Genomic DNA, 16,794 nt, shown 5'->3' on the forward strand with positions numbered 1-16,794 from the left:
TGCATACCCGAGATTTAAAGCCAATTAAAATTAAGGGTAATAAAATGAAGGTTGGAAGTCATTAAAAAAATCATTAAAAGAAAAAAATTATTAAAAAAATATATATATTGAAAAATTATATATATATAAAAGAAAAATATTTAAAAAAAAATTATTAAAAAACAAACATATAAAAAAATATTAAAAACAAAACATTAAAAAAATTTTTTTTTTAAATTATTAAAAAAAACATAAAAAAATATGAAAAACAAAACATTAAAAACAAATATTAAAAAAAAATTATTAAAAAAGAAATATTAAAAAAAAACTATTCAAAAAATTAATAAAATTTCCAATTTTTTAACAAAATTTTATTATGTTTTAGAAAACTTTCGGATATGCAGATTTGAAGCCAATTTAAATTTAGAATAATGAAATGCAAGTTTGAAGTCGTTAAAAATTATCATAAAACAAAAAAATATCATTAAAAAAAAATGATCATCGAAATTTCCAACTTTTTTAATCAGAATTTTCAAGAAACTTCCAGGTATGCAGATTTGAAGCCAATTTAAATTGGGGATAATAAAATGGAAGTTTGAAGTCATTACAAAATTTGCATTAAAAAAAATTATCATCAAAATTTCCAACTTTTTTAAGCAGAATTTTTGGAGTCACAGAAATTTTTTTGGAAAACTTCTGAGTATGCCGCTTGTAAATTTAGGATAGTAAAGTTAAAGTTTGAAGCCGGTGAAAAATCGCGTTGTGACAATTTTTTTTTTTTTTTGCAACGATATCGAGAGTTTTGTGCCATATAAAGCACATTTCGAGTTTCACATACATCAAATTTTTAGGAATTTGGCACAAAGTTTATTTTTGTAAGGTTTTTGTTATACAATGATTTATTTTTTTTTTCATAAAAAAAAACTAACCAAAAAAATGTTACTTGAAAAATATAGCGAATATTGTAAAACGATAAAGTGACTTAATTATGTGAGCACCAGTGTACCTGCATATAAATGGTACAAAGCCAATTCTATAAAACAAACAGCTTACATACATACATCTTGAATGTAGACCTGCCACGTTGATGGACGCTTTGAATTGTATCCTACTTTGCTTAGGCCTAAAACTACATATGAACTTATCTACGTAACTATTTTTCTTGCCAATTGTCACTTTGCTACATTTGGCTTCAGTCGATTGATCTACATAACTATTTTGCGCTGACAGCGCGTTTGGCTGACTTTTTGGTGCGCGGACGCTGATGAATGCGTTCGTGTCGGCGCAGGTCACCGTGCATGCGAAATCTTTTCGCGCAAACTGCGCACTCGTGTGGCTTTTCACCTAAAGGACGAGAAAGGAGAGCAGAGTTCAATAATGAAAAATAAAATTATATTTTAAATAGTTTACCAGTGTGGATTTTCCGATGATTCTGCAGATAAGCGCTGGCACGAAATGTTTTTTGGCAATATTCGCACTTGAAATTACGTTCGCAGGTGTGTATGCGCCGATGCAGCACCAATGAGTATCTGCGCGAAAACGCCTTGCCACAGAACTCGCACTGATGATTCTTGTCCTCCGTGTGCTTCGATATGAAATGGTACTGCAGGTCACCCCATTGCCCGAAGTCACGTTGGCAAACCTCACATTTGAATGGCTTATCGCCGGTGTGTACACGCGTGTGCGCTTTGAGCGCATTTAAAGCCAGGAACGATTTGCCACACACATCACATTTATGCGGACGTAAGCCGGTGTGTGTGCGCGCGTGATATTTGAGCGCATTGGTCGAATTGAAATTGCGTCCACACTTTGTGCAAATGAGTTTTTTGAAGTTGCTTTCGAGATCGTCGTTTAGAGGACTGGGCGCGTACGATTCAATTCCCTGGTCGTCCCCGTCAAGGCATGCATCATTGTCTTCAAAGTCATACGTCTGTGGTTCTTCTTTGCAAAATTCATCTTTTACCACCACCAGACTATCGTCCACACCGGCTTCACCTTTCACTTGTGCCAGCCCAACAGCCGTTAAATGCGCATTCTCGTCGGGTATTGCCTGTGTTGCCTGTGGTTCGGGCAATTCAAATTCTGACACCCGTAAAGGCTGGAGTAAATCGGTTGGTGTTGTTGATTGGTGAGGCGACTGACATTGCAGTTGTCGATCGTCGGTATCGACGCAGGGTAAACGTATGAGGGATAACGGCCCATTGTAGAATGTGCCACGATCGGTTTCCGCTTCATCGACAATGTTGACGCCGCCAACGTCGTCTGGTGGTAACGCTAAAACGATTTTTTTTCTTCTGCGATCTGACTTTTGGTAGGAGAGTAATTTCTCAGCAGGTGGCAGCGGGGTGGGTGCTTTTGGCGGTGTACCTCTTGTCAAAGAATTGCTAGCCATCATAGGCATGGGAGGAAGCGGTTCAGTAAAGGAAACGTCGCTGAATGGTTTATTCTTGAAAGTGATACCACTAAAGTTATCGTTGCTGAACCTGTAAGCGAAGCAATTTGAGGATTATTAGATTCTTATAGCTGCTAATGAACTTACCATGAAGCGCGCATGCCATTGGAGTTCATCAAATCAAGCGCGTCGCAAGTGTCTTCAATTGACACCTTATCCACAACATTGCGTATGCCTTCTAGCATATCCTCACTGTCGCTAAACTCCACTTCGACGGTACGCTTCAACGTGGGTGATGATGTTCGAGCCACGAAACTTATTTCATTTGCCTCATCATCTGGTTCCATAACATCACGAATGGGTGTTTCGTCAACGCCCGAAAAATCGGGGAAGTTCAAATGCACGTCATTGAAGACTTGGTCCACGTTATCATTGGGAGACTGTTTACAAAAATAAAGTATATTTGGGAGTAAGCAATCAAAGCAGACAATTTAAACAGTGCAGTGGTGGAATGGAAAGAATTACTGCCACGAAATAACAACTATAGCAGCTGCAAATGGTAAAAAGTACGCCAACAAAGTCTGCCCATGTAATTGGAATGCTTTCTTGTAGCATACTTTTAGGCGCATATTCAAATTTCATAGGTAATTCCCACATTGCACTACTGCACATCAATAGAATCATTTCCTTTCTTATCTAACTGCACTCACTTTTTTATCCACTACGCACATTTTTTGCGGCTCCAAATCTTCCAGAGATGTCTTCATCGCCGCCAATATCGTATCCGGCGTAGTGGGTTCATAGTGCTGCTTCAGATGGGCAAAAAACTGCAATTGCGAGTCCGATGTATTGCCACAAATCTCACAACTATATATTGGCACTTTTAGCCGCTTCTCCCGCACTTTGTGCACACCACCCAGTGGTTTGGGCAAAACATTGTCCGCACCGCTTTGCGATACGCGTAACTTGCGAGAAATACGTTTCTTGTGTGGCAGAACTTTGCGTGCGATGGACACATGCTGTGCAGACAAAACATCGGCGCTGGCATTCATTAGATCCGCGGCCTCATCCAAACTCACATTGGCATCGGTTAGAAGGAACTCTTGCACGGCGGCATCTTCACCAGCCTCATGCACCACCTGATTGTCATTGCAATAGCTTTTGCCCACACTACCGGCGAGAAAGTCACTATTCAATCCTATGTACTCCGCGTGTTTGCCATGGAATGTAGCGGCATTGTTACCAGAGTTGTTCGCACTGCCACCGATTACTAACGGAAGCGGCGCTGTTGGTTGCGCTGACGTATTCAATGCATTTAATGCCGCTTCCGCTACACTCGCGACATTACCGGCTGCTACATCACTTTGCGTGGGGCGGTAGTGGAAAATAGAGCTGGGAAAATGCAAATCGGGTGTTATTGAAACTGTATCAGACTCTTTCACGTGGTAGCTGCCATCGCCGACTGTGCTGGCTAAGTTTGTTGCAGAAGTAGTGTGTGTGCTCCCATTGTTGCCGGACACATGCACAACGGTTTTATTGGGAAATACTAATGGCGTGGATTCTATAAAATCGATTATGAAGTTGTTGGAATCACGTATGTAGGTAGGTGTGAGTAGCGACTGCAAAGGAAGATCCTATAGAATCTCCGGTTAACAGGGGCAAAACTGTGTGGCGCACAACTTACATGGTCAATGAATTCGGGTTCTTTGCGGTCTAGCGCCTGCTGTAACGGCGGCTGATCCATTAGCGTGCCGCTGTCTTCTTCTTCCCGCTGTTTTGATGCCCCCCTCTCACTGTCACGTTGTCACGTTGCTTGCATTGAAAGGTATAAATAAATTCTCGCTGGCTTTTGCGAAAGCGTTGGAAATATCGTAACCACTTTTCCACAACAAATGGAATAAAATAAATTTTTTAAATTATTTTGTAAGCCGCTCGAGTGAAGAAATGTATAAACAGCCGATTGACATTTAAAAGCGAATGTGTGGCGAAAAACAAAATGTCAAAATACGTTTGACACTTTGTACCGGCGAAGCCAAACAGCAGAGAACGTTAAGGTTAAGGTACATTAACGTCAGACAGCGTTCGCTGTTAACGAGAGAACGTTCTCTGCAAACATTTACAAAGAAAGATAGTAATAATGATAAGCAGATAATCCACTGTGCCAGAAACCATTCTCAGATCTATTGACACAATTCACTTTTTAATTCTTTTACTTGCATTTGATAGCTGTAAAAATTTAAATTTTTTGTTTTGTTTGTGGAAACAGAAAATAAAGAGAAATTTAGATATACCAGAAAATTTAAAGAGGGCATCTGAGTCCCTGTATAGAAGTAATTATCTTTCTGTTGACTAAGAAGCTTCGATGCTATGGTCTGGAGGCAAATCAAGGAGCACTAACTTTACTACCGTCCGTTCGCCTCAAACTCTTTTTTTTTTCAAGAATGATGAAATGTTTTAAATACGCCTTGCATTCTTTAAGGTGTTATTGTTAATCATAATACAATTTTAGAAGAAATTGACAACAGAAAGCGATTTTTTAAACTATTATTTAAATGGCGAAAAGAAAACCCACAAAGCACCTAGGGAAGCACTATTTGAGTTTACGAGTATACTATAGTCGAACTTAAAAATGCATTTTGACATGGAACTGAATTTAACTGTACCGTTACTACGGTAGCTCCTTATTGTTATGTATTTTTAGTGTTATTCATATTTTGAATTGATTAAAATAATTTTTATTTCAAATCGCTGGAGTGGCATTTCTTTTAGAGCATTTCGCTTTCATTTATTGAGATTTCTTTTGATTAGTCGACTGTTTTTATCTTGTATGAACTCGGTTTGGAAGCTAATTAATTTCGGCAGACATTTTCTTGTATTATTATTTTTTAAATTTTTAATTAGACTGTCTTCAGGCGTGACTTGGAGTTTAAATTCATTTTAACATGAAACTTTTCTTATATTGACAAATTTTTTAAACTTATTTCAGACTCGTTTACGACAAATGGTCCATACACGTTGCAAATGCCCTGGGCTGCTTCCGCAGGTGTTTGTCCTCGATGAAAAGCAAAGAGGAGCAGGTGTCGAAAATGTTTACCTCTCTTACTATCCATTTCTAAGCCTCAAAATTAATAAAACATTAAATAGCTCAAAAATACAATTAACATAGTTTTGTAGAGCAGAAACAGTTCTATCGAATGAATACTTACCCTTTGCCAAACAGCAAACAAATAGTTGTAAAATAAGTAAAATATAAAAAGTGTTATAAACTTAACCTCAACTTAATATACTGGTTTACTGTTTTCATTCGATAGGTCTATGCAAGTTTATTATCGAGGGATTTTATAACTATCATAAACATAGATGACTTGCTGCAAAATCAAGAATGATGTGAAACTCTTTCTCTCAGAGCGCTGACAAATGTGCATTTTTTTACAAGGCGAATTGAGTACATTCATTATCTCTATCATTCTTGCATTTTTAAGAGCACTGTAACATTGAATGGATATTTTTTAAACAAAAATTGTAAATTTTTAGTTTCCATACCACCGAAAAACATAAGTAAAAAAAAAATACGTAAATTAATGAAATTTTTTAATATAACATAAAAAGTGGATAACAATAAAAAAATGGTCAAGAAACGAACAGAATATATTATGCTTGAATTTTTTATAACTAAAAAATTGTTGACAAAAGTATGTTTGTAAAATCGCAAACTCAAATTCAATTCCCTAATCTACGCCTTTCAACCATAAAATATTTACGTACACACAAATTTACAGACACAAATCAATACACAGTTTTCAATAAAATTGCATATATGTAAAATGTTTTCATAAATGTACACAAAACTAATAAAAGTAAAAGCCGAAAAGGATATAAGAGGTTTTGCAAAATTCTAAAAACTCTCTTCAACTTAAATTATTATGTTTCAATTCAATTTATTTTAAATCAAATATAATTATTTTATATTTATATTTATATTTAAATCGTTACATTTTTCCATTACCTCAAAAACGAACTGTTTTGGTTGTTTATTTTTAGCGCGTACTTTCTGGCAGCCCACCATTTCGCCTATCAGCTGTTCATCACCCCATGAAATGTGAATGCTGCTAGGTTTTTAAACGACCTTATGAGCGCGCTCTCATAGATTATTTCGCATATTATTATCATAGATGACATTATTACATAGATGACCATTATTATCCATAGATGACTTATTATCTATTAAGGCTAGTGCATGGAAAACGCATTTTTATCCCTTTTTTATTGCTCAACATACAATTTTCTTTGAATTTGTTCTCTTTTTTTGTTTCAGTGACTTTCGTTTTCTCTACACAAGGTGGCACCGAGAATATGGCTCAATTTATGCACAATTATGGTCTTCTTTGCCTAAAAGTACGTTCACATATGCAGTGATTAGCAGTAAATTCCGAAAAATTAATCTACTCGTTCGCATATGGCAGATTAGCTGCAAAATTGGCAATCTACTGTCAAGACTGTTCTGAAAGATTTTCTACATAAAAATTGGTGGAATATTTTAGTTGTTGTTGTTGTTGTAGCAGCATAAACATTCCCCATACTTACATACATATATACGGGGAATGCTGCTGGAGTGACAGTCCTTGGGCGGATATAAATCCGGATCGTTTCGGTAACGTAGAACCGACTGTTGTGGAAACTGGAATATTTTATTTTTTTTGGTTGGTTTAATTATTATTAACGATATGAAGAAAACGCAAAGACAAGCAATAGTTGATTTAATCGCACAATTTGTTGCTAGTAGATAATAAACAATTGGAGGAAGTCCGTAAATGCCGTTGAGGTTGCAAACGCGAAATCCGATATTACATTTTATAATAAGCTTCAACAGGCCAAAGCGTTTACTATGTAATATGAATGCATTACTAATAATATAAAAAAAAGTTTATTATAATTATGACTACAAATCACTTTTATTTGACGTCGTCCATTTTATTTAGTTTTTACTTTGACGTTTCTCCTTTGATTCGTAATAATAATTAACGATAACACAGAAAACTCAGGGTTGTATGGGGAAAAAAATCTTTATAATCTAAGATTATTTTATAATCACGGATTTTCCTGATAGAAATTTTTATGGGCAATCTCGCTTTTTAATTACGGATTGGGAGTTAAAATCGAAAACGTAGATAATTTAGTTATATGTCAAACTATTATAAATTTCACGATTGCGCAATTGGGGTGCATGACTGAAAATAGTAGAAAAGTTGTTATTGCAAATAAGTATATTAGAAAAATTGTACAATATGTAAAAAAACTTTTTACCAAAATGAGAAAATTTTATATTTAAATTTCACTCCGCGCTTTATTTTTCTCTATTATTCTGACTTCATTTAAAGCCACCATCTGGCAACGGAAATTTTCAAAGAAAAACAAAAAAAGGACAAGCCTGCATTGGGCATCTTTTTTTTGTCGGGACAACTAGCAAGTACAACACTCAGGCAGTCCGTTGTACCGCACTGAGTACTACCGAAGAAATCTGAGTAGATTTTGTGGTGCCAAGGAGCCACGGTGGTCGCTTCTTAACAAGACCTCAAACCTGATTCGAGCGAAGGCGGGGCAAACGCACGGAAAGTGGTCCGCCGTCCGCCTCCTCTTCACAAGCTGGGCAGAGTACGCTGTCTGAGATGCCTACCTTTTCCATGTGCTTCGCCCACAGAAAGTGCTCAGTCATCAGTCCAACCAGCTGTCGGTCAGCCGGACATGACAGGTAACATCAGTTTAGTCCATCATAAGGCGAGTATAGGTGCGATCATATCTCTTGTATGTTGCAGATCAGCGGGGATGATTCCGTCTGGACCTGGCGATTTGAAGGGTCTGAAACTGCCAATGGCAAAGTTAATGTTATCCTCCGTTATGAAATCTGTTGGAGGATTCCCGTTGTGAACTATAGTTTGAGTTCTACTGTCTTTGTTGCAGAGACAACCTGGAAAGTGTGTCTGCATTAGTAATTCTAGTGTTTCTGCACTGCTGGTTGTCCAGTTGCCGTTCTCTTTTATGAGGTAGCTAGGGTTGCTTGGGCTCGTTGATAGGACTTTCCGGAGCCTACTAGTCTCCGAAACACTTTCTATCTTTTGACAGAAATCTCTCCAAGACGCTGTTTTTGCTGCCCTTATGGCATACTTAAATCTACGTTGACATTCTTTGTATCTATCCCACGAGTTAGTTCTCTTCGCTTCGTTATACATAGTTCTACTCTACTTTCTAAGGTCTGCTATGTCAGTGGACCACCAAGGGGGTTACGGTTTGCCTCTTCTTGTTCTCTGAGGACATGCTGCTTTCGCAGCTTGTTGAAATGCTGAGGTTATCTCGTCAACCGCTGTGTCGAGCTGTAGCTCGGAGTCAATTTGGTATGTCGCGCCAGGGAGTTTGCTGGCCAGTGTGGTTTCAAACACGCCCCAGTTTGTGCGTCTGCGGTTTATGACCGGCTTGCACTTCTTAGTTGGTAATGAAATATTGTACATTAGGTACCTATGATCTGAGAAGGAGTTGTCTTTAGACACTCTCCATTCTTGTAAGATTTGCGCCCCTTGTTCATTGACACAAGTGATGTCTAGAACTTACCTTCTTGTAGTAGTTACAAATGTAGGGGTATTGCCTATATTGCTAATATAAAGATTGTTGCACATAATGAATTCAAAAATGTACTCACCGCGTGCATTTGTGTCTGAACTGCCCCAGACATGATGATGTGCATTTGCATCTGCTCCCAGTATGAATGGGGTACCGCATCTCGATGCTTGCTCAGTTGCTCTTCTTATGAGTGGTGATGGAGGTGGTTGCTCCGCGTCATGTGCCATATATGAGGAGGCAAGCCATATCGTCCTTCCGCAGGACTCCACCGATATGATGACGTTATCCGCATCGCTAAATTGTATTAGTAAATATACATTAATACATTTCTTTGCTAGTATACACGACCTGGGTTTACCTTTGCCAGTGACATAGATCAATTTGTATTCTTTATTGCTCAAACCGCAAACCTGATCTTTTACGACCCATGGTTCTTGGATGAGCACTATATCCTCTTCTCTTTCTGCGAGGCGGAGGATGAGTGCGGCCGAGGCCGCTTTACTGTGGTGAAGATTGATTTGTACAACCCTCACCATCGCTTGTATGCGTTATTGAAGGGCAGCCAACCACGGTTTGGTCGGCGTTCTCTTCATCGGATGTAGGGGGGAGAGACTCCTCATCCTCCATAGCGGAGAGATCAGAGTACTCCCCCATATCCTCTAAGGTAACCCTTTCAAAGAGTTCACCAACCATGCCGGAGTTGGATGCCACCTCATCGTTGTCTGTGACAACTTAGTTCGCCTCTGCAGATGTGGTCGTATTTTCTGTGGAGGTGTTCTTATTAGCTACATCCTGTCTGTAGACATGGAGAGTTAGTGATTGGAAGCCATAGTTTATCTTCCACAAATGGTAAACAAATCCAGGATTTCTCCCAGGAAAAGTTGTACATTGGCAAAAGAAGAGCATCACAAGTAACGAGTGAAACCAACAAATGTTAGCCTGTGTGAACGCGGTCTTACTGATGCTCATTAAGTGCTTTTAAACAAATGCAATTTTTGGCAACTCTTTTCCAGTGTATTTATACCAGTTGCTACATCCATTCGCCACTTGCTAAAGCTGCAATTAGTGGTGCCGTAGCCATAACGCCATACCCGTAACCGTAATCGAGCCGCAATACTACAGCATTTGTCGATTGGTCATAAAGTAACCAAAAAAAGCTGATATTAAAATAGAATTAATAACAACATTTGCATTTTTTTCATATAAACAGCGATAATTTTCCACTAAGTAAATTTTTTATCGCCCATTTCGAATATTCAAATTTTTATCGCAAATATTAAAACAAAAGTAAAGTATTTCACAGCCGTTTACGGTTAAGGAGAAAAAATAAAATTCAATAGATACATACGGTTGCGGTTACGGTTATGGCTAAGGTAGGGCACGACTAACTGCAGCTTGACACTGCCTAATAAAAAAAATTAGATTAAAAAAATAAAATAAAAATAAAAAAATAAAATAAAAAAATAAAAAAAATAAATTTAAAAAATAGTTAAAAAAAATTGATGAATTGTCTTTCTACTCTAGCCCAGTTCTACGAGTTCTGTTCAAAAAGTATCGCGAATTTTGTGTTTTTTCAAAAATTATTTAGTCATTAATATATATTTTGACCCCTTCAAAGTAATCTCCATGAGATAGTATGCAATTGTGCCAACGTTTTTTCCAATCTTCGAAGCACCTCAAATAAAATTTTTTTTTATCTTGTTCAGCTCCTCCTTCGATGCCGTCTTTATTTCGTTAATCGCTTCTTCAGTTTCGGGAACAAGGAAAAGTCACGTGGGGGCCAGATCTGGGAAATACGGTGGCTGTGGCATCACTAGTGTGTTGTTTTTGGCAAAAAAGTCGCGCACAAGAAACGATGTGTGAGCAGGGGCGTTATCGTGATGCAAGTGCCAATTTTTGTTCTTCCACAAATCCGGGCGTTTCTGGCTTGCTGGATTGCTTCGCGCAAATTGCGCATAATTTGCAGGTAATATTCCATATTTACCGTTATTGCCACAGGCTAAGACAAGAACTCATGATGCACAACGCTCCTGCAATCGACGAAAACGGTAAGCAAAACTTTTACATTCGACCAAACTTGGCGCGCTTTTTTCAGTCTTGGTCATAACCATAAACCCACGATTCGTCACCAGTTATGACCCTCTGGACCAAATTTGGGTCGTCACGGACAGAGTCCAACATCTTATTAGCAATGTTCATGCGATGCTGCTTATGGTCGAAATTGAGCAGTTCTGCTACGAATTTTGCGGCGACCCGTCTCATGCCTAAATCATTGAAAAAAATCGAATGGTACGAGCCAATCGATATGTCTAGGTCATCAGCAATTTCTCTAACGGTGATTCGACGATTGGCTAACACCATTTTTTTCACTTCACCAATTTTTTCGTCTGTTGTTCTCGAGCTCTCTTGTCGTTGCTCGGGCGTCTGGCACGCTTTTCGTCGTTCACATCTTCTCGGCTTTCTGAGAACATTTTGTACCACCGTTGCTTTGGTCCAAAGTAGCCTCTCCATATGACACAGTCAACATTCGGAAAGCATCCGCGCACTTAATTTCGTTTTTCACACAAAATTTGATACAGGATCTTTGATCCATCTTTTTGAATAGGTAAAAATCGAAGACGAGCCGAAACACGTGCAAGCAAATCAGCTGTCAAAACAAACTAACTGAACATTCAAAATGGCCGAACTCGTCGGCATGAGTGAAAGACATGAGTACCAACATATCGCCACAAGAAAATCGAATTCGAATATACGTAACCTGTATCTGAAGATATAATAGCACCATCCCATTTCCCTACCAAAAGTCCCTACCCAAAATGCCAATTAGTCCGAAAGCTGTAAAATGAGTACCAATCGTTTTTTGGGTGGTGAAATAAGAGAGTTTTGATAGTGGAGCGGGTTGCGAGTGCTACTTTTCTGTTTTTGTTCATTCTCTAATTTTCCTGTTACATATCTGTGCACAGTCTCCACAGATTTTTGAGAAATATCCCTACGAGTTTGTGCTCGCTGAACATGGGTTCGTAACTCTACATCACTTAACTCAAAAGCTTAAAGCCAGAACCCCAACACTATGACTTTTTCAATTTGCACATTCTGCTGAAGGTTGCCCAATTTTGTTTTTTGTTTTTACTTTTCTTAAAAACACAAGTGTTTTTGTATGTAGACAATTATGTGCATTCATTCAAGTGCTTTCTTGGTAGCGCTAGTTAGCTTCCATGATATCAGCCTCTCCCCTACAATAAACGGCAACATCAAAACGCGCCCACAACATCAGAAATATTCATTTCAACATCAACAATTTGCGCGAAATGATGTTTGTTTGACAGGAAAATCCGGCAGCGTGAAGTACTTGAGGCAAATCGGCACATGAAAGAAATTAATGACGTTACAGAGTAAATACACTTTGGCTTTGACTTTCACTGCATTGTAAGTTTCTTAAAATAATCACAAAAAGAGAAAATTTAAAAAAAAATTATTGAAAAAAAGGTTCAAAAATGTAATGCGTTTGAGAAATTCGCATACTTTTTTATTAATGTATCTCAATACAGTTTATTTAGTTTTTAAATCGGTTTCTTGAATTGAGTCCTTACTGTATCACTTCTTGATCGATCGTCATCTGCTCCAAACTTCTTGTTAATTAATTGTTTACTTCTTTATAATTCGTAGGGCAAGTGTGTAGTCGGTTTTTTAAATAAGCGAGACATCATTTTTCCATACATTCGAATACGAGCAGGTACATACATACATACATATATGAGTACCTATATGAGATATAATTTATTGCTTAGATAGTGATAAAAATTCTTGCTTCTCAGATTCGTGGGGCTTATTAACTACCAACTTAAAATGGGAAAATGGGGTTGGTGACAAGAATACATAGTCTATGCCTCCCGAATACCAACCTCACCTTCACGTAGTACCTCCTGTTTAAAACGCACGAGACTCTGACGTCCGTTCATAGACGGTATAACCTTAAAACCTTGCGCAAAGGAAATGATGTAGCCACCCAGGCAACCTCAGCACCAGAATCGCATGCGTTAGGCAAATCACCTACAAATCTTAAAACAACCTGGGTACAGAAACCGCAGTAAACAGTGGCTCTTTGTTCTTGACTGGAAGCATAGGAAATAATAAGATTGGTAGGCGTATTTCTGGGACCTATTGTTTTTAAGGGGTTACGGTGTAGACAGAATTTTCAAAAAATTGAATTTTTTTGTTTGCACTTTCTTAAAGTATAATATCTTAACAATATTATGTGAAAATTTGAAATAAATCCGACAAATACTTTTCGAGTTATTCAACAATTAACAAAGGGCGCTCGGGCGCTCCGGAATCGATAGCAAAACAATTTAAAACAATTAATTGTCGGTTTTGGATTTGAGCCACAACGTTTTTTAGTGGAAGAAGCTTCGGAATAAATACGAACAGCGCATGCAAAACCGCAAACTATGTTAATTTTCTGCTGCTTCCAACATTCAGTGGTGCTTCAATCCACCGACCGCGCCTCACATGCGAGGTTATTGGGAGACTCAAACGAGTTATTGGCGGCACCTCGCTGTCTTATGCAGAGTCCAGCATATTCTTAACTGAAGTAGAGGCCTGCTTAAACTTCCGTCCGCTGTGATAACGCTGACGATGCTTGTGCTAACGATCTAAAGGTGCTACCTTCTAGGCATTTGATTGTGGGTGAGCCTCTGAAGTCGTTCCTAGTGGGTCAAGTGTTCTGTGGTAGCACATTTCGGTAATAAGACAACAATTCAGGCGCCCTTGGAGAGAAGAGTAACTTGGCAGTTTGCAAAGTCGCAATAATGGTTTCGACCCTCACGCAACTTCGATGAAGGAGATGTAGTACCTGTTTTGAAAGTGCCTACTCCAGGGACAAATTTGAGCCTCGCAAGGGTAACGAAATGCAACCTCGAAACTGATGGTCTCGTTCGAGTGGTAACATTAAAAACATTTAATGGAGAGTTTATTCGGTCAATACCCAAGTTGTGTCTTCTGCCTACGAAAGGAGATTTATTTTTGGAAGAAAGAAAAATTTAGGTATGTAGTTTAAAATATCGATTCTTTGAAAATTTATACTTTCATTTCCAATGTTGTAAACTTTGGATTTCGAACTTTGTATCAAGATAGTTCAAGGGTGGCGGCATGTTGATTAAAAGGGGAATGCAGAGCAAAAATCAAGAACTGCATCTGTTCCCTTTTGTTTCTCGGACATATTTGTATGGAAAAGCCGTTTCTGGAAGCGCAAATCGGAACAGAACAGTCTGTGTGTTAAAGCGCTAAAAGCTCCTAAGCTGACGTGCGGAAATTTTATGCCTTTGCAACTTTTTAATGCGTTCACTCTTATTACGTACAACTGGGAGAAGCTTAAGTACGGCTTCTCTTATGCTCTCCTTATCGAAACACTGTGCGTCAGTCAAAATAAAAAGTGTTGCTGGCATATTTTTCAATGCATGCCACATATTCACCCTTTCCAATGTTTGAGCTCATTCACACAAATGCATACAAAATTGTGGATATGTATGTACATATGTTTGTATATTTGTGTATTTGTATTTTTGTATATTCGTATATTTTTTTATGCATTGCTATATGCCTATAAATGCAAGAATTACTCATATAAAATACTTTTCCTTCCAATTTGAATGATTCTAATCCCGACGTCCACTTGAATTACTACGGTTTCCCCATGACAGCCACTTTCCAGTTTTATGAAGCCATAATAATTGTTTATTAAACATTATCGAATTGTTTGAATGACTGTTCCGATACACTGCAAATGCCACTAATACCAGCGAAAAACAAAAAACAAACCCCAACCAACGGGAAAAGCAGCCGCCGAGTCACCGAACCAAAGCAAGTTATTAATGCCAAGGGAAAGTGTCAGAGAGCTCATTAAAAATCAAGAAAAGATATATGAGCGATTTGCGCCTGCCAATGCTGCTGGTACTCATATTTTGTGTTCCCGAATTGCCCAAATGTTCATACAATTCAACCAACCACTTAGCGAGTCTCTAAAAATCAAATTTACGAGCTGTTACGCGTAATTTTACTGCATTGACGGCTGCTGTGGTGGAGTTGCAGTAGAAGACGGAAGTGTTGGCATATCTGTGTGTTCACATTTCGCTGTGGCGTTAATCCAACCTTGGCATTGCACCCATCCAGAAATTTTTGAAATTATTTTACTGCTGATGCAACACAGCTCGATGGGATTAGTGGAGCGATTAGTGGTTGTATGGTGTTGGGGATGACGACGGTTGTGGCCATATGGCAGTGGGCACGCTGGAGGGGAAACCTAAAGTTTATGAGCTACTTGTAGCTGTCATCAAATCTATTGAATTGTAAAAGTGTGAGAGCGCGTGCGTGTGTGTGTGTTTACATTTTGTGGATGATTTGTTGGTTGTGGGTTAATTTGTAATTAGTAACTTTATGAATGGAACAAATTTATAAATATATGAATCTACGTGTATATGGCCTATTAGGGTCTCTTTATAAATGTCTAAGAAATTACACCAAAAATAAAAAATCACGAGTTCGATACCTTTGTTTTTTAATTTTTAAATTCTGAGAGGGTTTCGGGCCCTTGTAAAAAATGGTTAGGTTAGGTTAGGTTAGGTTGAAGCGGTTGTCTTCTGGGACACACTCAGGCTCATAGCCCATTGTGATGCCGCGTGGGGGAGCTTTCCCTATTTCCCCTAAAACCATTGTGCGCTTTTCAAAAATTTTAGAAGATCTCCTATTTCTGTGGAACTGAGATCTTCCAATTCGTTAAAAAATTGTTTGCCTAGAATAGCAAATCTCCGTCTGGATAGAGCAGGACAATGGCACAGAAGGTGCAAGATTGTCTCCTCCTCTTCCTCATCAAGACAACTTCTACAGAAGTCGTGTGCTTGCACACCCATCCTTTGGGCGTGCCTACCTATTAGACAATGTCCCGTTATGACTGAGATCAGTGTGCTAAGATTGTGTTTATTTTGGCTTAGCAAAGATTCTGTGCGTTTAGCACTAAGAGTCGGCCACAGTTGATGGGCGATTTTGCAGGTGGCTTCATTACGCCATCTTGCGTTTGCTTTCCTTACGATTTCTTCAAGGATAAGTAGCTTACATGTTTGTAAGGGAATGCCTATGTCATTGTCTATGTACTCATCGGTCAACTTGGTGCCGAGTCTCGCTAGTTCATCGGCTCTACAGTTACCCTCAATGTCGCGATGGCCAGGAACCCATATTATCCTTAGGCGAAGCCATCTCGTTAAGAGATGTGCGGCATTTCATGGCTACCTTGGAGGTTGTCGACTGTTTTGTGAGGGATTTCATCGCCGCCAAAATATGGTTAACTTGTGTGTTTTTTTTTTAATAAAGTTAAGACGATAGGGACGGGCAGATATCTACAGTCAGACAGAGCTGCTGATGTAATGTAGAAGATTTACGAGATTTAGGTTGGCGCACTGTCCAAGTTGTTGCAGAAAGGAACATCCAGTGACTTTAATCGTCTTGCTTCCCGAACCGGACATTTACACATAAATCGCTGAACAGTCTCCTTCTCTAAAAGGTCCCCACAGCTTCTGCAATGAGGGTTAAATGGTAAACTTAGCTTATCCTCCGTTGAACGGCGTGGAGTCGCCCGAACTTTCTGGGTATTCGGGCTATTGAACTGTACATATATATATTGGGTTTTTGGCCAAGCTCCTCCTCCTATTTGTCGCGTGCGTCTTGATGTTGTTCCACAAATGGAGGGACCTACAGATTCAAGCCGACTCCGAATGGCGGATATTTTTTTATGAGAAGCTTTTTCATGGCAGAAATACAGT

At 38.6% G+C, this 16,794-nt stretch overlaps 1 protein-coding gene across 2 annotated transcripts; it reads right to left on the reverse strand.

Annotated features, from left to right (window-relative positions):
* Nucleotides 1-378: 378 nt before the first annotated feature.
* LOC128864344 (uncharacterized) lies at nucleotides 379-4,341 on the reverse strand. 2 transcript variants are annotated; one of them, XM_054103959.1, is made up of 5 exons: nucleotides 4,056-4,341; nucleotides 3,082-3,990; nucleotides 2,519-2,811; nucleotides 1,390-2,462; nucleotides 379-1,323 (listed from the first exon to the last, which is right to left on the reverse strand). In XM_054103959.1, the coding sequence occupies exons 1-5, from the start codon at nucleotides 4,113-4,115 to the stop codon at nucleotides 1,193-1,195; spliced, it is 2,466 nt and encodes an 821-aa protein (XP_053959934.1). In that variant the 5' UTR covers nucleotides 4,116-4,341; the 3' UTR covers nucleotides 379-1,192. The 2 variants fall into 2 exon arrangements, with proteins under 2 accessions (XP_053959934.1, XP_053959933.1); XM_054103958.1 differs by having other exon boundaries at nucleotides 3,082-4,005.
* Between the last annotated feature and the right edge of the window lie 12,453 nt (nucleotides 4,342-16,794).

Source organism: Anastrepha ludens, chromosome 5 (assembly GCF_028408465.1).
Source record: "Anastrepha ludens isolate Willacy chromosome 5, idAnaLude1.1, whole genome shotgun sequence".
Classification (NCBI taxonomy): domain Eukaryota; kingdom Metazoa; phylum Arthropoda; class Insecta; order Diptera; family Tephritidae; genus Anastrepha; species Anastrepha ludens.